At 37.3% G+C, this 22,716-nt stretch overlaps 1 protein-coding gene across 1 annotated transcript in view; it reads left to right on the top strand.

Moving 5' to 3' along the window:
- Positions 1–21,761, top strand: part of LOC134538448 (protein expanded) — a 255,870-nt gene extending 234,109 nt beyond the window's left edge. Inside the window, exons 11-13 of the mRNA XM_063379775.1 lie at positions 6,993–7,140; positions 9,802–11,764; positions 14,504–21,761. Of these exons, the coding sequence (XP_063235845.1) occupies positions 6,993–7,140; positions 9,802–11,764; positions 14,504–15,115 (2,723 nt within the window). The 3' untranslated portion in view covers positions 15,116–21,761. The remainder of the gene's footprint in view (positions 1–6,992; positions 7,141–9,801; positions 11,765–14,503) is intronic.
- The last annotated feature ends 955 nt before the right edge of the window (positions 21,762–22,716 follow it).

Here is a 22,716-nt window from a genome sequence, read left to right as displayed (position 1 = left end):
GGGCTAATTTACTCAAAACATTTCTAATACAAGCCTAACCTAACCTTTTCAAGATTACTGCTGGATTACAGAGTCAAACCATCAATCAATCAGTCAAAAATATCTTGTGGTGTGCTCACCATTTCACAATGCAATCCATCCTATTTAAGTGTTTGTTAATCTGAGGTACTTGCATATTTATTTGAAGTAAAGGTAAGTTGGGCCTAAAGGTAAGTTAATTGATAATATTGTAGGCATACACATGCTTATGAACTTTTATTAGAGGGTAAAAACATTTCTAAATAAATAAGGCTAACCTTCAACATGGGTGTTAAACCATTCCCTCATAGCTGGATCATCAGCTTTTTCCAAAGGAATGTGAACCTACAGCATTATATTAACAAAATCAGAAACAAATTCTTGTTTTCTGCACTTTCAAGCTTGTTTGCTTTATTCACGCTGTCGCCTATCGAGATTTGTTTAGACACGGTAGAATTTTCTTGACAAAATAATTGTCTTTTCTGTTTTGTTTTGTGTGTGTCATTTGCCACTTCCTTTTTGCACATGTGTTTGTGTGTCCAATCAACCCGCACGTTGCAGAACTTGCACATCATAATTATGTCCCGCTGATCAAACATATAAAATCCATCCAATTTCATCTCTTTCGCGATCAAACATTGTCGAAGTTTTCGGCATCTTAGCCATAAATTCAATTGTATCACAAAACTTACAAAATGTGGACGGTATTTGTAAACATGTAGATATGTAGATATGTGCACGCAAAAATGACTGCCATCTTAGCTTCATGCGATTAAATTAGGTTAGAAAAATCGACACCAGTGCGCCTTGCGGCAGAAACGACCATTATTCAAAACACGAACACTGTGGACAGTCAATATTGTTATGTTGGTAGTGCGCAGTGGCGTAGCGTGCCATCTCGGCGCCTGGGGCGGGAGACCCATTTTGCCGCCCCGATTCTATAGGTGCTTACTTAAAATTAAATTTCACATGCAATGAGGTACCTTTTATTGAAGTTAAAATAGGATGAGCGGTTTTACAAGCGGATTCTACGGGCCTTATGAGCAGCGAAGTCAGAAATAACTTTGTCAAAATCAATATTAGCAGCCAATTCTTGTTCAATCGACAATATAGCCAAGTTTGATAGTCTAGCGGAGCTCATAGTAGATCTGAGGTAATTTTTTATTAGCTTCAACTTCGAAAAACTTCTCTCACAACTTGCAACACTAATCGCCAAAGTCAAATATATACGAATCAAGATGACTATATTTGGAACCGAAATTCCGAGATTCAGTTTTTGAATGAACTGGAGGAGCTCCAGTGGTCCATTACCACTTATATGTTCCTCTGATTCAGAACAGGCAACAACAACAAACTGCTAAAGACGCTTCCGCTCCATCTGAAACTCGTCCTTGTCGATGTCTTCTAATACATGGGAAAGATCACACTCGAACTTGCTGTCCAAAAGTTTCGCTGGCATCAAAAATCCGAACTTGTCCGATATTTCTTGAATTTGCTGGAATCGAGTCGTCATTTCTTGAATGATCTTGTCGAATGATGCGGTAATCTCTCGACGGATTTCCTGTTCGTGAGACAAAGCTGCATCTTCAGAAGATTCATCGCCATGCATGCGTTTTTTCCTGCGAATTCTTCTCGTTTTCAGTTCGATTCCGAGTTTTTCGCAGAGAGTCTTAGCAAAGTCAATTGCTTCTTGCACGAAACGGTCTCTACTTTCCACTAAGAGGGTTTTCAAAGCACAGAGTTTCTGAGCACACTTATCCACACTTAGTCCTCGTTGCTGCAGGTAAATCTGTGCGTCATCTACTTCAGGTAGCACTGCAGCCCAAAAGCCAAGAAAAGTTAGGAAGTTAAATGACTGCATGGCTGTCAGGAGAAGACTGGCTCCCGATCTTGTTTCGGAAGTTTGAGATGAATCTGTTAATTGTTCCAGTACCTCAAGAACTACCTCAAACTTATTTTTAAGCATCTTGACAGCTACATGTCTAGCGCTCCAGCGCGTTTCAGTGACTCGTTTTAAGGCTTGACCTGTGACGGCAGCCAAAGCGTTCCATCGAACAGTTGATGCGGAAAAGAAGGCAAACAGCTTCTCCAGAGTTCCAAAAAATGTCACGGAATCCACTGATTCAGAAGCAGCGTGTACCCCAGCCAAGTTTAGTGAGTGGTTTGTGCATGCAACGAATATAGCTTTCGGTTTCGGTGCTTTAATCCGGGCTTGAACTCCATTGTGGATCCCTGACATTGTGGCAGCATTGTCATAAGCCTGTCCTCTCAGATTCTGTATGTCCAGTCCGTCTAATGTTATCTTCGCGATTATATTGTTGCTGAGATCTTCTGCATTTTTTCCTTTTGGTTCGAAGAAGTCAATGAAAGATTCTACCACGGCGACTTTTTCTCCTTCGATATGTACGTATCGCAGAACTTGGCTCATTTGGTCATTGTGGGAGATGACTGGTGTGCTGTCGAAGATTACGCAATAATATTTAGCTTCTTGAATACGACGGATGATGGTGGATCGAACTTGCTGTCCCAGTAAGTTTATAAATTCATTCTGGGTTTCTGGAGATAGATACGAAACTGAGACTCTTGCTCCCAGCTTTATCTTTGTCAGGTGTTCCATTAGAAGAGGGTCGTATTTAGCTAGGAGGTGCACTAACTCCAGAAAGTTCCCGCGATTGCCACTATCATCTCCTCGAATGTCTTCTCGATGTCCTCTGAAGGCCAGATTCTGTTTGGCTAAGAACTGGATAATATTCAGCAACCTGTACAGTACATCCCTCCACTTCTTCTCCTCACTTTCGAAAACTTCTTGTTGTTTCTGATCGATGGTTGCTTTACAGTTCAGGCGAACTTCCAACTCCTTCCATTTCAAGAAGCTCTGTTCATGGCCCAGGCTATTTTCATGGTCTCCTATTCTTGGATTTAGCTTCCACCATTTGTTTAATCCTTCTTCAGATGCGAAGTTAGAGCCGGAATTGCCAAACAGCTTGCAAGAAAAACAATACAAGGATTGCTTCAAAGGCGAGTACACCATCCATGTTCGGAGAACCTTTACGTCGTTAGATAATGGTTTGTAGAACCACTCTTTGGTTAGTTTTCGGGTACCACCTTTCGTTGAAGTCCCTGAGCGAACAACATCGGCAAATTTGGAATCGATGTGCTGTACTGAGTCAGATCCGCGACATACTAGAAGCGTTCTTACTTCGTCGGTCATAGGAGAAGGCCAGCAACCTACATCGTCGAGATTCACATCTTTGATTTCGGCAGGAGCAGAAGGCACGATTTCAATTATGTCTTCTTTGGCAACATTCACTTTTTCTGCAGGCTTATGACTAGATGCTTAGGTACTTTTAATGAGTCGACTTCGTCTTGACCCTGCTCTGTGGTGGGACCAGAACTACTTCCAACTGCGACGGCAGGTACATCTTCTTCTTGTACCTGTAAAATAAGTTATGTATTCCCATGAATATTGGCCGGAGGACACGTTCGAATTTCAAATAAGTATTTTATCTATCACAAAACAAAAGTGGTTTTGGTGACGGCGCGGTTTGCCGGGCTTATAGGAAAATTTACAAACAAAATTGATTTTGTATGGCAGCTACCTTTTTTAGAGTTTCCCGGTAAAAACTGACTGAGTAAGCCATGTTATAGATGTTATTAAAAGATAAAATGACGAGAAATTTGAGAAAAATCGTTGGCGCCATTTTTGAGCTAAATGAAAAATTATGTTTTCTTTGTATGACAGGTACCATAAATAATCAAGATATCCAAAAACAAAAAAAAAAATATTCCTAGACTACTACTATATTTACAAAACATCCCCTATTGAAGTTTTAAATTCAAGTAGCAGGACAAAATTCAGTTAAACTTAAAAAGATGTACCTTAACTCAATGTAATTTATGTTAATATACTCCATACTTTTTAAACAATAATCAATGTTCAAACAGCTATTAGAGCAATTTTAAGTGTATTATAAAATAAGATTTAATGTACGAGTGTGACTCCGTACTCGCAGACAAACCTAGGTGAATAGGTTTTGCGAGAATAATGTAAGAAATATTGTAACTTTTGTAAACAATAAATAAATAATAATAATAATAATATAGGAGTTTTACTGTGTCCCGGTTTGCGGAAGTTGTTTGGTTTGCCCTGGGTTAAGGTCAAACTTTACAGTACAATGCGTAGTACTAAATTCAATGAGTGCGAAAGAGAGCCATCGACACGGGCCGACGCGTGAAACAAAAGATTTTGTATGAGTAATTAACATAATAAGGAGTGCCGCTCAACTCGGCTCGCGCGCGCCGGGCGGCGCGGCGTGATGCGATGTTGCCGTTCGTATGTAAACAAACAAACGTTATAAAGAGCTCTGTCTGTGATTTCGCAGTTTTTCTTTTAAATAAATATTAAAAAATAGTTGGTGCGCTAAATTTTAGATAAAAATGGAACATTATAGTGTGTCTGACACATGTAATGGATGAATCATAGATCAGATCTCAACCCGCTTCACCGGCGACCCGCCCCCGCGGGTTGCCGCCCGGGGCGGGCCGCCCCCTCTGCCCCACCCACGCTACGCCACTGGTAGTGCGCACATATTGATTGTTGAAATTTGTTACATTTTGTTTTCATTTGCGATGGCAATATTTACTGCTTGTAAACAGAGTAATAAAAATACGTGGATTTCAGTAACGTGTCAAAACAAAGATAATATCACGGCACTAGTCTTTCAGTCTATGTTTATTTCACGCCTATGTTTATGATGGCGTAAATAAATAGAACTTGCGACATAAGGACATTATTTCGTGCGAAAAAGCGTGAATTTCAGCGAAAATGCGTGAATTTCGTGCAAAAATTCGTGGATTTCACGACTATGTCGAAATCATAGGAAAGTCGCAAAATTCGTTTAAAGTATCAAATTTTCGCGTTATTTCGTGAATTTCGCGCTTCACCATTTTTTGGGGTCTCTAGTTATAACCTTTATCTATTCGTCTGCTTCGCCACAATGTAACGCTTATAACAATGTAGCCACGTTATTTGGCATCATTCATGTTTGGTTATGTTGCTTCCCATATAGAGCGCGCATACGTAGTCAAATATCAATATCTCGCCGATTGCATGCAACGCGCGCGCTCTGTCGAGTGCCGAGTTAACTATATTTGATGGCCCGCACTCTTTCATGGTAAGTGTGTACTACGACGATAGTTATGCGTTAATTCAGGCTTGCATTGGGGTCACATATTTTGTTTTTCTATTTAAAGTTGAAGAAAGGTTTTTGTTGCTTGACTTATTAATTTAAATTGTTTGGCGTGCTTTTGTATACTCTTGGAAAAAAGCAACAAAACCTTCTGTTTCTTGCTATTCAGGTGTGTTTTCAGATGTGTCTAGCCCTACAATATATTAGTTTCCCTACTTGTTCGCAATAGCAAAAAAAAGTGTTTTCTATTGCTGATGCAAGTTAAATTTATTTCATTTACACATAGGAATTCCAAAACACACATGTTCAAGTGGCGAAGGAATTGAACATAGGTCTTCCACTCTAAAATCCATCGTCATGAATTGTGAGACATCTTTACAAAAATTAATCAGTGGGTCTGTAAAGATAAATAAAATAAAAGCTGAAAGTGTAATGAAGTTGAAAAATAAAATTTGGTTGGTTTAAGGAAATTCAAGCATCAAGTATACCTATCAGTGGTTTTAACATGAAATTTTTTTTTACATAGCTTGATGCTGACAGGTGCGAAATTGATATTTCCTGCATATAATGTTTTCCTGCTCAGAGTGTTGTTTTTCCCCCCATTTGACTCTTGAAAAAGTTCTAAAAAGGTTGAACTGTATATTCTTTAAGTTGTTATGTGTGATAATATAATATTATTTGCTTTAATATTGTGGCACGCCCTGTGCAATGGTTGTGAAACCCTGCTATAGACACCTGTGGCTCTCTTTACATACCGACTAAAAACTAGCTTGACTTTGGAAAAAAAAACAGTATATACAACTAACCTTGCTTATGCTGCTATTTAGTTAAAATATTTGGCATATAACTAACTAACTACCTACATACTGAAGTTAGATTGTCACCTAGCCTATAAAGCTTCTTTCTGTGTCAAAATTATATATATATATATATATATATATATATATATATATATATATATATATATATATATATAAATTTTTCTTTTTGGTGCTAGAGGCCACTTATTTTTTTTTTTCCTTTAAATTATTGATGTTGCATTGGAGTTATAGAATTTTTTTAAAATTCATGTAGTTTACCCTTCATGTCAATACACTGCTTAACACCAACACAGAAATGCAAGCTATAACACCATATTCCATATAGCACCAAAATGCATGTGAAATAATGAAACTAAACAAAGAAAGTTATCTTTCGTTGTTTGAAATTCAAGGATTGTCATTATTTTCATACAAAGTTTGTATCAAAGAAAAATTATTTTAATTTATTTGATCATGCATCTGTTATTGAATTTACTTTTAAACTCGCCGATTAATTTTGTTTACATGGACATCTGTTTTTAGAAAAGCTCATTACAAATTATTTTACCGTAAAAATGCAACATGTCACCATTGCACTACTTTGGTGGAACAAGTATTACAAAAGTAATTTATAGAAATTAAAACAATAACACTAAAATCTTCTGTTTTTTAAAAATTGAAACCGGAGTTAAAATAAAACCATAAAATCTGGTCTCAATAGCTATTTATTAAGGTGAATTAGGGTTGTTCATTTTTTTTACATTACATTTTTGGATCAGTGTTGTGTGTCAACATGCATTCTGGTGTTATTTCCCTTTACTTGATATTCACCACATTATCAGTCTTTAGCAGTGGCGAAAAAGGGGATTTTTTTTTTGGTGGGAAGGGATTTTTGAAAAAAAAAAAAATTTGAGCTTGCGTGCATGCCTGCCACGCGGGCCCACGGTGAGGAGAGGTGGAGCAACGTGCGCGTTGCTGCCCGCAGACGTGGACGCGGTGGACGGCTGCTCCCCGCCGCTGGTGCCCCCCAGCAGCAGTGCTGCCACGCCGGCCACCACGGACGGCAGCCAGTGCTCCAGCTCCTGCTCCACGGTGGTCGTGGCCGCGAGCACCGCCCTACACGTCCCCAAGGCGTGAGTACGGCCCACAGTCTCGCCACACCCGCAACTCCAACCATCGGGTGAATTTGTGAGAAACCCGTGAATTTTCCAAAAACCATCTGAAATCGCTAGTTTTTTTCTAGAAAGTTGAATAGTTGTAAAGTTGTAAAACTACTCACTAAGCGCACAAACTGTTTTACTTGCACCTACAGACAAGATTATTTGGTGGATTGCGATAAAACTGGAATAACACCGAAAAGCACGTCAATACACCACGTAACACCCAAAATTTAAATTGATACACCAGTGAGCACCGGAATACACTTGAAATCATGTATCTAATCAGAATTTTCAATGAAATCTTAACTCTAATGACAAATACCTAATCTTTTAAATATTAAATGTAATGAAAGTTATTTATTTAGCATGATGTGTGTACAATTTAATAAAAAAAGAATAGGAAATGTTTACTTTTTTTTTAATCTTGCAACTGTTATTACATTACTCATTTTTACATTACGACCTTAGATATTTTTTTACACATGGAAGTTCTTAACAGATTTATTTTATTTGTTCCAAAAAGTTAGTCATGCTTATTACAAATCATTATATTGGAAAAGTGCATGTATCAGTCAAAATGACACTGTTTTGGAACATTTAAGTATCATATTTGTTCAGTAATATGCTGTCTATTTTAATAATCTTGTTTTTATGCAAAATTAAATATAATAACACCAAAATCTCCTGTTTTAAAAATGAAATTGGCCTGAAAATAAATCCATAAAATCTCATGTCTACTTGTACCGCATTTGAATGCTGTGTACTGTAGAACCTCAGCAGTTTGGTTGCCGGGGAATAGCCTGGCGAAGTGGGGGAAAGCCTGTCACTCAATTTATTTTTTCTTTAGTTTTTCCTTTTTACTTTTACTTATGAATATTTTCACCAATGGTAATAATGAACAGAAGCCTAGAATGAAAACAAGGGCGTACACAGAATTTAATTTTGAGGGGGCATAGAACCACTTTACCTGCTGTTTGCTTTCAAATTATTTCCATTTGTTAGGGGAGTAATAGATTCTATTAGAATTGGTGGGGGGGAGAGAGATATATTGTGAACACCCCTGACTGAAAACTAATACTGTGATTTGACATGTGAAAGACTGGAGGATCTCAATTGCAGGATAAAACAAAAAAAAATCATGTTGAAATATAAAAGAAACTAGACTGGCTGATGTTGCCATAAATATTTTCTTTTCAAAGATTGTTAGCTGTGTTACAAATCTATGATGTAGTCTTCAGCGAGCCATTCCAAAATTGCATCATTTTCTAGTGTTTTGCAACGTAAGTAGTGAGACACGCATGTTTTTCGTGCATTGTTATCTTGAAAAATTAACTGTACTTAAAATAACTGTGTTAATGTAAGTACAAGATTACTCTGTGAAGTGTTTGCAAAATAAATTAACGTGATTTTATGCCTATTGCACATGCCAAATATGTATAGAGTTTTAATAAAATACGACTGGGTCTCGTCTAGTTGAATACAATGAACTTGACTTTCTTCGAGCTGATTCTAAGCTGTGGTACTTACTCGACTCAGCTCAAGTTTATGAATCTTCACCTGACTCTAGCGAAAACCCTAACTTATCAACATTTAATCTCAGTGAAAATGTTGGGACATTGGTTTTCCTCACATCTCTGGTTGAGATTGGTGCATTTGGTCTTGACCTGAGAATTTGCATGACTCACAAATTTGTGTGCTTATTTTCTCCCACAAATGCATTGTTCATTTATATGAACATCTCATGTTTTACTTTGCCTTTTAATAATTTGCTGTAGGGGTCAGCTCAATCGATATACATAAATTTTGATAAAGAAGTATTTAATGACTTAAGAAGTTTGACTCCATTTTAGTTGTATCAAAATAAATGTATTTAACTGTATATTAAATTGCTAAGTACTTAAAAAAACGTTTAAAAGGAAAATGCTTAATATCTGAATAGAAAACACTGTAACATAACAAGATTAAATGTAATTACAAAGAAAAACAAAATATTAATATGGGAAAGTAAAAGTCCTTAAAATGTATAGATACTGTATATTAAAAATAATTTTTCGAGGCCAAATATTCTGTGTATGCCAAAATCTACATTTTTATGTTTTAGAATCAATGGTTGAAATTTAGTTAAATAAACACAATTGAAATCAAGGTACTAGTTAATTTTACATCTTTGGCATCTCTACTTTGAATGATTTGCATACATTTAGTGAATACTTTTTCAGTTCATTATAAGTATTATTATTTGTTTTCTAGTTTGTAAATTATGCTTCCTTAAATGATCAAGTGTAAATAGTTTTTATCCTCATTTTGTAGAAGCATTCCAAGTGAATTAATTATTTCTCAAAATAATTCATCTCAATCTCTTACAATTAATTGTTTAAAATAACTGTTAGAAAATTATTTATTAAAAAAAGTTACAAATTATGAAACTTTTTACAAATAATTATTTATATATTTTTTTATTAATGATGTTTATTGTTTTTTCATTTCATAATTTAGCTAGTAAAGAATACAAATTATGAACATTTTAAAAATGTATTTCTGTCCAATGGAAAAATATGGGCTTAAAGCATTATTATTTAAGATTAAAAATATCCTGGGTTGTGTTTGTTGACGAGCGACCTTGTTTGTTCGCAGACCCATCTGCGAGAGCCAGGAAGCGTCGCGTCGCCAAGCCAGCACGAGCAGCAGTCTAGAGCTGGGATACAGCCACACGGCGCAGAACTCTGCCGTGTCGGAGACGACCAGCGCGTCCTGTGCGGAGCTGGACTACTCCGTGCAGAGCGCGCAGACGAGCAGCGGGATATACACGCTGCGCAGCTCCTGCGACACCACGGAGGGGACCAACGCGTGCTCGTCCGAGACCAGCGGCGTGTACGTGGCCGACAACAGCCGCCAAGGCTCCTACTCCATCGCCAACACGTCCGTCTCCTCCGACTGCAACGTCGTCATGCGCGAGCGAAGCAACAGCTGCGCCGAGTCCACCGTCAGCGCGTCGGGGAGCTTTCGCGGCGACGGCAGCGACCCTTCCGACGCCGGCCATCGCAACTTGCTGACGGCCGAAGAACTCTCGGACCTGATAGTCGGGCGGGGAAGCGACAGTGCGCACGCGAGCGGAGTTTACCCCTCGCATGCATCCATTAGTGCCAACCTTGATCTGGACGGTGACTACGTGACTTTACCACCGCCGCCCATGCCACCCCCGAGAAGAGACAAAGACATGGGCTACGCCGTCCTGGATACGAGCCGGATCCACCCCGTTGTACAGGCACCTCTGAATCGTTGTTCTGATGACGCTGGCATCGACAGGTTTCCTCTGCTATCTTGCTATTCGACAAGAGCTTCGTCCCAGCAGAATCTCTCGTCCCAGCAACTCCACTCTTTCACCGTGGAGTCTTCGTCACGCAGGTTGCCACGAGATCCGATGTCGAGGGCCCAGAAAGCCATTCTGTTGCCTCAAGACAATCTGTATTCCCAGTCTGTCAACCTGAGTCGAGCTGCACTGTCTTCCCCGCTGATAAACATGTCCAATTCCGTGGAAGAAGCTAATGCAAGATTTATTTCCACCAAACCTCACATCAATATTTTGACCGCACATACCAGTTTGGTCGCGTCAACGGCCACTCCAAGCTTCGCGGCGCCCACCCTGGCTTACCAGTCGCACGCCTTCGTCTCCAGTCCGTCCTCGAGCACGCTTCAGCAGCCGAGGCCAAGCGTGCACGCAGACGTCAGAACCCGTAACTCTTCTTTGTATACGAAAAATATTTCCCTCAGCCAGCCTGGCTCCTGTGTCGGATACCCCATGCTGCACGACTCGGGCGCGAAAATGAAACCTCAGAAAGTGGTGCCGATCATCGGCAAGAACAACTACCTGGACGTCCACGCCTCCCGGAGCACGGCCAACTCCAGGTTCCTTCGGTCCACCGTCGTGCTGTCGGGGAGCCCGTCGCACCCCGGCCGGCACTTCTCCCCGCCCCCGCCGCCCCCCGTGCTGCACCCCCGCCAGCCGCCCCCGCCCCCACCCTCGAACCAGCCGGCGCTCGCCACGGTGTACACCAGCCAGGTGACCCGCAGCCAGATCGAGCAGTTCCAGCAGCAGATGTACTCGGACGTGGACTACGTCATCTACCCCATGCAGGACCCGGCGATCAGCAAGCAGGAGTACATGGACGCCAAGCAGGGCTCTCTGATCGCCCGCGCGGCGGTGCAGTACCTCCCCCCGCCGTACCCCTCCACCAAGGGACACCTGATGTACCGCAGCACCCCCAACGTGGCGGCCCTCGGCGGGTACCCCCACCGCCCCGTCTCCTTCTCCCGCGCCGCGACCTCGTCTCCCCTGAAGTACGCGTCCAACCAGAACCTGTCCTGCGACTACGCTCCGTACCGCACGCCCAGTCACCACTCCTCCGCGGGGGCGTCCTACTCCTCGTCGTCCCGGAGCCTGCGCTACGACCAGCTGCCCTTCTCCGTGCAGCTGCTGCCGTGCGCCAGGGCGCGCTCCGACGACAACATCCTCAACTCGTACGACAGGCCGGCCGCGGAGCGCACCAAGTACCACCGGCTGCCCCCCCCGCCGCCGCCGCCTCCCTACGACCAGCCGGTGAGGCTCCGGCACGTCACCTCCCTCTACTGTGCACTCATCTTGTTTCAGCCGATGTGATCGTTTTAGTACATTTATGTAGTATGTTGGCCGGTATTACCAATTTTTCTGTATTTCCGAAGTAATTGTTTCCAACCGATATTCAAAAAACCGATACACGTGATACTTGTTTGTAAAAATGTCATATCTCTAATTACAGTACAACGGTTATAACATTCCCATTTGTAACATTTTCCCGCCTATAAGACCATAATTTCATGGTCCCGTCATTTCTCCATTTACATATCACAATGCTTTAATTTTCCGCCTGTAACAATATTCAAATTTCTACATTCCCGCCTTTAACGTTCAAATTTGCTTTGATAACTGCCACAATTTTCAATATCCCTTCCTTCAAAGTCATAATTTAGAGCAAAACCATAGCTAGAAAATACAGCACGTATTTAAACAAACATCAGATGTTTACATTTGTGTAGTTCACCATAGACGTGGTACACACGCACTCCACAACTTGCACCGGATTGACTATCAATATGGCGTCCTGTTCGCGCTCGTTAGCCTATACTTGTTCCGTTATACTTATGATGCACATTTTGTGCACTGATACATGGTTGGAAACAGTGCTACTGTATTCTATGGTGCTGGTTTTTGTTTCAAAGTTTTAACACCTTCAGATGCTTAAATGTTCTATGGATATATTCACGGTTTTTGTTTGTGGTTAACCTTTACCGTAGTAATTATTTTTTTTCACTTACTTATTGTAGTCACGGTCGTATTTAATTAAAATACGCCGTATTGAAATTTTATTCAGGTTATTGTACGGCTATGATGGCCGATAAATATAAGCGAAAATCATATTCTGTAGCTGAAAAAATTCAGTTTATGAACCAAGTGAACAGGAACCCCAACAAAATGTGTGTTGCGATTGCAAAAGAGTTTAATATTTCTGTTTCGACTCTGAACTGTATCGTACAAAACATTTTTTTCTTTAGCATATTATTAGGTATTATCTATAAATAAAATTAACCATTTTTCCACTCTATTGCTGTACTTAGTGTATTACTTGTGTACTTTGTGTTGTTTTACCTGTACTCTTTAATTTAATCAATCCATGCACAATTTATACAAAGTGAAGATGTAATTTTATGATTTCCTGCTTATAACATTTTCCTGCTTATAAAACTGGAAATTCTGGTTTTTGCAAAACCCTACCAGTTTAAAGTACTAGATATACATTTTTCACTTTAACCAGTTTTTGCAGTGTAATGTTATTTTTAATAAGTTTTATATAATTGTAGATTTTATTAACAGTTACAAAGTGAAAGTTTTTTCAATACTTAGTTTTGATGTTGGAAATTAGGGGTGTGCGGGATCCCGACGCTTCGGGAAAAAAGTCGGGAAAATAGGCTTCCCGAAATGCCGGGCGGGAATTTTATTAATCCCGAATTTTTCGGGAAATTGTTTAAAAATTTACAAATGTTTACTAATCATGTGAAAATGTTTTCTATCAATTCAAACTGTTTTTACAACAATATTTTTTTATGGATTCGTACATTTTTGAAGGGTTTCCGTACTATTTAAGTGCAAAACATCTTTTAAACGTATGCCGATCGTAGCGACAGCTGTGGTGTGCAGTGAATTATGATAATCGTTTACACATATCTAATTGGAATATAAAAAACGTACACGGAGTACCTTAAATATTGTATGCGTTCATAAATATATTTCTTCAAGGGTACAAATTTGCAAGATACGTGAATAGTCAGTTATATAACGTTATTGCCGTCACCATCAAATACTTAACCTAAAACCACTGTGTGTCCTTAGACACAAACAAAACACATGCGCAATCCAACCTTTTCGCCAAAGATATAAGAAATAGTAGACTTGCGTTACATAACGAAGCGTAACCGTTCTCATTACTTGATAGCAGTGGCGATGTAGAGAACTGTATTGGCACTTTGAAAAATATGAAATCACGTATTTTTACACCACTGCTCACGAGTATCTTAATATCTATGATTTTGCTTTGGGAGAAAAAAATAGTTGTTTACTGTTCAGTTTGGCGGGCTTTGTCGGCTGACTTTACGTTATTAAGGGTTGTGCAAAGTATCTGTTCCTATTTTCGATGCCGTTGTATATTAAAACAAACTAGCAGCCTACAAACAATGGATGTCGCAACCGATTAGCTTGTTACTTGTAAACCTAAAAGTGTTTGGAAGTATTTTGAACGTCTGACAGACAGTAAATACCTGGCAAAGTGTGTCTCGTGTGAAACATTTTTTGAGATGTGAGCATGGTAGCACGTCTGGCTATAAAAAAAGAATTTGAGGATGCTAAAAAATATGAAGTCGCCGCTGAAAAAAGGGCAAGTGAAGCAGACAAAAGAAATAGAAGAAAAAAAAAACTAACTTTGCAAGAAACGTTTAAATGGCCATATTCTCATATTATAATTAAAAATTTGCTTTTTTTTTAATTTTCCCGATTCCGTCCCGTTTCCCACGGGAATAATTTATTTTTCCCGAAAATTTCCCACAGTACAAAAACCTATTCCCGCACACCCCTACTTTATTTACATTTCAGATTTAAAAATTTCATCTGTATCATCATTCTTGCCCATTTTTACGTTTCCAATTTCTTTTTGTTACATTATTTGTCATTGCACAATTCAAAAATGGGATATTACAAATGAATAACTCTTCTACAGATGTGAATTAAACTACTTGTTATTAGTTTCAGGTTGCTACCAGGAAGCCCTCAAACTTTGAAGTTGCAGTTTCTTTGGAGCACACAAAGAAACCAGCATCTAGCGAGGCCGGCAATGGTTTGCTGGACATCCGGAAGCTTCAGGAGAAGAGCAAGAACCTGGACCTCCCCCTCATTTCCGCCCTCTGCAATGACCGTTCGTTGCTGAAGCAGACCAACGCGTTCGTGATGCCCAAACATCCCCAGGGGAAGCAGAGCGTCGCCGCGGGCGCGAACAGAGGCGAGAGGTCGACGGCCCGGCCGGTCGCCGCGGAAACGAAGCCGGGTTCCGTCGCGGAAGGGAAGCGCGTTCTCTCGCCCGCGAAAACGGGCGATGTTTCCGCGGCGGAAGCGGGCGCGGGCGTCGCCCAGAAAAGCGGGACGCTGACGTCTCTTCTGGCGACCGGTGGCAAGCGAGGCACGTATCACGGTGGGGGTGCGAACAGTAAGGTGAAGTATCCCGTGTCAGGACTGTCGACGACGCAGATATCGAAACCTCAGCGGAAGGTGTCCTCCAGCACCCACGTCCACCCGCACCGCGAACTGGGCAAGGTGTCGAAGCGCTCCCACGGCGGCACCAAGTCTAAGGATGGTGCAGTTCAGTAACGGCTTGACTTTAACCTTCAGTTGCCTGAAAGTAGATCAAAAAAATAGAAAATAACTCGACCGGTTCTGATCAACTCTACGGAAACACGAATACTCATCTTAAGCAGTAGCGTAAATCGGTTCTTTTCTTTCAGTTGTCAGCAAACATAAATAGAATTTGTCTCTTATCAGTATTAAAATGTAAATTTATAGTTTGAATGGTGTGATTATAACATCATAGATAGCATCTCTTGTGTTTTTGTGTGCGGCTGAAGAGAAAATGAAAATGAGCTTTTACTGACAGTTAGTTATTACTAAGGCAGTCAAAATGAAAGTATTAAAAGTTGTTTTTCTTTGTCTCTTGATTCTTAAAATATTAAATTTGTTAATTAATTTTTTTGGCAGTAGATGAAATACCGTATTGGTCCGAATATAAGGCGACCATTTTTACATAAACGAGAGATGCAAATATTGGAAGTCGCCTTATTTTCGCACCCAAGACGTCAGAACCGCAAACATTGGTTCCAAGCTGAAAGCTACAGTAGAAACATTGTTTAACAAAACGTTCACGATTTTTTATATTAACTAAAACTTTGTTACCTCACACGGTAAAAACAATAAATCCACCTAATATTGCAGTAATTTACAATTGTTTGAAGTTGAAAATTAAAATATTTGTTCTTGAGTAAAAACGTGAATGTTGAAGCATCTCAAAATGGCAACCTTTTATTTCACAATTCATATTTGTACTTTGTGTACAATCGCGTGTTAACATTTACGGTAATTTATCTTCAGATTTTTAACTGAAATATTTGTACTAAAATATCACAGTTATTTTCAGAACGATTGTTTACGTTTACAAACATTTCGGATGTAATGTATGGAAATTCACGGCTGCCAACTGTCTTTCCACAATATTTCTTTGTTGTAAAACGAACATTGCCGAACACGCTCGAAGACGCCATATTAACAGGAATTTGGTACGTTGCTTCAAAAGCTATTTTAATAATCCACTCTTTATTTATGTAAAAACCTTTCATAATTATAATAGATTATTCTTTCAAATTCATAGAACAGACTCTCTCTGTCAGAGAGTAATATGGACAAATATACGCGGTCACGTAACCGAAGTTATTCATGGCCGTATGCTTCATCATGTCAGCTAGCCACTTGTTTTGTTCCGGCAAGATGCATTATTTGTTTGCTTTTTTTACGTTAAACACACTACTAAATAGTAATACACCTTGTTCTGTGGTAATACGTAGCTTAAGTCAAACGGAAAGTTAAATGCTGTATTTTAAGAGTGATTAATAGCCATTGTAAAAATTTTAAATTCGTAGATACAGTAAACTGTGAAAAATCAACAATCACACATCGGTGGAACGGCGGGGAACGAGCTCTAGACAAATAAACAGCTCTGAAGATGACAATTATGCAGCTTCATTAGAGTAAACACGAAAAAATTTCTAGTGTAATATTTAAAAGTGTAAATATTTTCTAATTGTTTTCTTTTGACTTTTAGGGTAGGCCATTCAAACTTATTTTAAATAAGTAAAGTGATAAATATAAATTAATTGTTATACATAAATGCAAAAACGATTTATCAACACAAAATGTATGTCTAATGAATTTTCACATTAATTTCTACCAAAAATTATTTTTACATTTGTTTGGCCTCCTGAAACTGCAGGTCGCCTTATATTCGGGGTCGCCTTATATTCGGGCCAATACGGTATAAGGGAAATACCATGGCTAGTGTCCTTAGTATACTATTAATCTAAGTTTGAAATTTTTCAGGTATTTTTACCTAAATGTTTTGTTGGTTTATAATACATCTTGTACAATTTTTTTATTGCTGTTTTTTATAATATTGACATAACCTTGCACAAATACATCACATTAAAAACAGGTGTGCAGGAATTTATTTAAATTTTGGGTTATTTTAGAAATCTGTTTTCACATTACTGCTATGCTACGGATCCAGAGAGTTTCAACTTATTTTTGTCTGTGGTTTATTTATATGGCTGGGCGATTCAACCTTTTCCCCATTGATTTCCATCCATTTGAAATCTGTGTATATTTAAAATTAATTTTGACTCACCAATACAAGAAACACATAGGTTTGATGATCATTTAGGTATTGATGAAAAAATTTGCATAAATTACTTTTAAAATTTCTGTACGATGAAGTTAGGATAACAAATGAGTATATGTCACAGCATTTCAACAAAATATAATGCCGGCCTCAGTACACGACAAAGTGGTTACATGATTAGAATCAATAAGCTATTCTTAATAATCATAGAAAAATTCTTAACCGGTTGCATTACTGGGTATTTATTTTCGGTCTTTATGTAAAAAGTTTGTAATGCTTGTGTTTTGTAAATGTTTAAATTTTAATCTACAAAAATAATTACAAGTTATTTGTGGACAAGTGGGCCTTATCAACTTCTCGTCTGGGATTTTTGGGTCTATATTTATGGCTAAAAGGTAGCTGAAATGTGTAGTTCAAGTACGTACTTAATAAATAATATTATTCAATATTTTGGCATGGTAGGCACCTAAATCTACATAATACTAAGTACCTAAATAATGTAACAATATGTTTCATAGTTGTTATTACCCTTTCATGCATCTGGTGCAAGTTATTGTTTACAAAAATTATTTTCTATTCAGGAATCAGCTTTCATGTATCTTAATATTTTTCATTTTGGGTGCCTTAAAATGTTAGAACATATGGAATTTCCGAAGGAAATGTTTAGCATGTCTAGTTAAGTTTATGTGCAAATCATGTTCAAACAGAAGTTAAAACATTTTACGTGCATGTGTGCGTGTGTGTGTTAGTGTGTCTGTATGTGTGTGCGTACGCACGTATAAAATACATTTGACAGATCTGTATTGCTGTTTGTTTGTAATTTTAACTTCTTGTTTTAACTTGTAGTAGCATTGGAATGAAAAAAAAAAAAGTGTTTACTTGGGGTATTAAGGCTGGTATTCCAAAACACAAAAATAAGGGTAAAGTGTTGAATATGCTACACCTTACCCTAACTGTATTCCTAGTCACGATAGGACTCTGCCATTTTTAGGGAACGGATTTTTGTATCCCTATCCGTGACTTGCTTGTTGCTCAAATTCCGCGCATGCATAGAGCTTTTTTTTTCCCGCCAGAGATTGTCCAGATAGTGGACCCACGCCTGGCACCATTGAATCGTATATATTAAATTTCGTAAACATATTGATGTCCCAAATGAAACCCAATGGTAGCGAAACTGGCACGGAATACATTTTGTACTCTTTAATCATCTTAGAATGAAACAATCGAAACTTAAAAAAAGTTCTTCAGAAAATCAGGACAACACCATTTAATTTGTGCGACGGTTGCTGTTATCTCTAGAATTTTTGCCATAACAAGTGTATCGATGGTTACAAAATGTCTGCTGGAATGCGTTGAAACATAGCATTTTAGCCTTGCGCAGGGCACTGTTTATTAAATAGATTGTCATTTTGATCCCTTAAGGGGCCTCCCTAGTAGCATCAGAAGTTAGCGGAACACTATGTTTTTAAAATAATGATGGGACTTTATTAATCGACACTACGAATCTGAAAATTTTTCACCCACAAGAAGATAATACACGAATTGTCTGTATACTTTTACATTTTTGTTTTTTTCTATCAAAATATGAAATAAAAAATCACCAACTTGTCCAACTTTGGGGCCATTTTATACTGCTTAGGAGAATGACAGAAAAAAAGTACAAGTCTAGAAAAAAAGATAATTTTTTTCTGAAGAAATTCATGTATTTAAAACATATAGTCATCGCTTTGAATTCCGAGATATCTTTTCCACAATTTCCGCAAATCCTGAAAGTTTTCCACCGTCTCGTGCTGCCGCTCGGCGAAGCCAGCTCGCAGGCCACACAGCTCAGGTAGCCGGGTGGAGGAACACGTGGCCGGAGGGGAGGCAGGCTACCAGTGTGTGCGTGCGTGCGTGAGAGGGAGACAACCCACAACCGACACCGGTAAAAGATAATCCCGTGACCGAAAGAAATTCTCAGAATTGCTTTTAGTGTGCCTCGCCACAGTACCATGTGCTCGACTTACTCTGTGACTATATTCGTGTATCTCTAAAACATTGCTTTTGTTTAAACTACAAATATCCTAAAGCTTACCATACTAGATCATGTATTACGAAATAAAGTATTGAAACTAATCAATCAACACATTGAAAGTTGTCCTACAAACTATTTATTGGTGGCTTTACAGTCTCGCTAGCTAATTCGACAAAATTTATATTTAATTTTTAACATGAAAATACACTTCATTGTTTTTCCTTTTATTTTTAATAAAAATTCAAGAAACAATTATTATACCACCCAATATTTTTTAAAATTATTTTAGTTTTCCAAAATAATTTTACACATCTTACAATGCCGGGGAAAAATTTTATACTAGTATTAACCAAATGGTTAACTATTTACAAAAGTTTTGATACTTAAAAATGTAGGTTTTATATAAAATGTATTTTAAATTAAAAGAAAAATCGTATTTTGAAAACTAAATGTCATTTTGCTATGCTTTATGGTTAGATAGATATCTGATTGCCTGCACTGTTTTAAAAATGTTCATGGGATGATATATAAAAAAATAAAAACTAGGGAAGTTCTATATTAAATAAGCTAGTCAGAATTATGTAAATGTTCCTCCTGGCGCAGGAATCACGAGGAGGATTGAAGATGAGGTCAGTGACCGATCGCTCACATATGTAGTTATGGATGGTACGTTATTAATTACAAAATTCAAAAACCATTTTGAAGTTAAAAAGTATAATTAGTGGCAATGTTTAATAAAGATGACGTAAATTTTCAGATAAACTTATTTCTACAGCTCAATTAATTAATAAGGGCAGGAAATAATTTTTTTACAGCAATTATACAAAATTATTAAAAAAATTTAAACCACAATTAATTTATCCAAAAATCAAAATTAAGTAAATATTGCCCACACATTACAACATCCACGAAAGAACCTTGCAAATTATTTTTGTTATATGCATTATTTTGCATTCAAGTTCTTTATTTTTTTATACTTCACCTACTTATAATTGTTACATATTTGGCACATGGTCCGTCACGCCCAATTAAAGGGCCTGAATAAGTAGAACACGTTTCTGATCAAATTGCACGCCTGTTACTTTACCTGCAACCCGGAGCGGTGTGAAATAAATTATTGTACATTCGTGACGTTGGCAAACAACTTAAATATTTATGAGTTAAAACCAAACATAACTATAACGGATAATCAAAGAAATTTTGAAATTTTGAAAGCTTGTTCTGTTTTTATATAGTACACAAAGCAGTTAAACCATAAATTATTTGTTGTTGAAAAAAAATAATCCTTAACCTTTCATGCTTTTTTTCATTTATTTTTATTACCAGATATTTCCGTTTAAGTAATACTTATATATATAACAATATAGCAATCTAGAAAAAAAATTAAGGTAGCCTTATTCCAAATATGTTATGATAGACGTTAGTTAACTAAGAATATAAATTCGCTTTACAACCACAGCTTGTACACAAGTAAAAAAAAAACATGGTTCTACTTACAGGCCGTATTGAACGTAGGGTAGGTTTATGACAAATACAACAGCAATAAACATATGGCTGAGTCTGCTTTCATGTACACTTTTTTTTTAAGTTATCACTTTTAAAGCGGGTAAAGGGTACCTATCAAGTAGCTTAGCATTACCCAAAGTGAATGTCGTGCTCCAGAAAATGTTCGAACTATGTAATATTTGTATCACTGTTGCGTTACAGACCTGCAACTTTTTTCAGTGCGCGATGTCACTCTCATGTAAAAATATGTCGTGTTTAGCGCAAAAGTGTTCGAATGAATCCACATCGAGCTGCCAAAGAATACCTATCGATGTCGGCAACATACATAAGTATACAAACCAACGTTTACAAGTGTATTCATACGTAAGTATAAAACTGGCGGCGGGCCATGATGCAGTTGGTTCTTCGCGTACAGTCCACTGACGGGATAAGAAGCGTCAAAGATCTTATATGGCTATTCTGTAAACTTGTATGTCATTTCACTGCCTGCTTTAGACAAACAACATCCATTACTTTTAGCTTTGGCTTGAAAAGAATTACTCCGGCCGGCTTTCTTATATTACTTATTTCAGCTCCTCGTGCGACCAGTGTGTATACCTAATTTGTCCGCGGCCTTATCTTTGGGTGAAAGTTATTTGTAAGGGAAGTTGTATCGGTAATGTTCATCATGTATTACATAACAATTCAACTTAGATACGCACATGTGTTTTTAAAATATATGTTTAATAACTTGCAATACAAAGTATGTGTTGAATTTCATGTATTGAATTTTTTTTTACATTATGTACGAACATAATAATCACAATATTTCATGAGAAATTTTTAAAACATTTTACAAAGTAATCTCTAATTTCTTCCACACCTCATGGTTAACCTTACTATTTTATTTCATGTTTCAGTTGATTTAAACTGTTTGGAATCATAATATGACGGACAATGAAGAATATTAGTTTCAGTAAATTTTATGAGAGGATTTACTTATTACATTAAATATACCTCAATTTTTACCTCAAAGGAAAATAGTTGCATATAATTAAATGATAAATATTTGTTTCCCATTAATATAGTTTATGAACATAACTTATTGTTATAATACCTACATTAGTTAAATTGTGTTTTTGTAATGCTCTCCTATTTCAGTAAAATTTTTGGGCAAATTAAATAGCATATAGTCGATCTTTAACATAAGCTTTTGGAATACATAAATATAATAAATTATGTTCTCGTGATTTTAACAATTAAATATTTCTTCGCATGAAAAAATTAATTAACTAAAAATATTTCAGTAATTTATACTTAAGGTCTAAAAAATTTTATTTTTATAATATAATAATATTGTATGTATGTATACTTTTCTGAAAAAAGTAGATTCAAGAAAACAAATTTTCTTTTTTTTAATTTTGTTCTTGAACTTACTTGACAAGCGATATTGAACTTCAACTTTATACTTTCGGTATAGTACTTTTCGATTTATTTTCTCCAAACGGGAATTAAAAATAAAGAATAAATAACATTTTCCTCTATAATTATTGCAGCCGTATACTGAAAAGTTTAACTTTCCTTTATTTGCATGACGCGGAGCTCCTAACTACACAAAATTTTTGTTATTTATTTTGAACGTTGTATTTATGTTTCCTTACAAACTTAAATGAACCCCTTAACATTTAATTTCATCAAAAGTTATACAATATAAGTATCAAGTTAAAATATTTTTAAGTGTAGTTGTGGCTATTTTGTTGTTGAAAATGACACTCTTAAGTTTGAATGAAAGTGAGATATGATAAAATTATATTTGTAGTTAAAAACAGATAATTCATTTCAAATTCAATCTTTTGTTACATGCATATTTCCAAATAAATTTGACAATATATTAAATTCTATGCATTTCAATCTATTCGTATATTCTGCAGCATTAATTCCTATAAGCAAATACTTATTACGTACAATGTACTTTTAGTCCTGTTGTATAGTTATGCAAAAAATTGTATCAAAAGTATTGTTTCTTCT

The sequence above is a fragment of the Bacillus rossius genome, chromosome 13 (genome assembly GCF_032445375.1).
Source record: "Bacillus rossius redtenbacheri isolate Brsri chromosome 13, Brsri_v3, whole genome shotgun sequence".
Classification (NCBI taxonomy): Eukaryota; Metazoa; Arthropoda; class Insecta; order Phasmatodea; family Bacillidae; genus Bacillus; species Bacillus rossius.
This window is presented reverse-complemented; position numbering and strand designations above follow the sequence as displayed.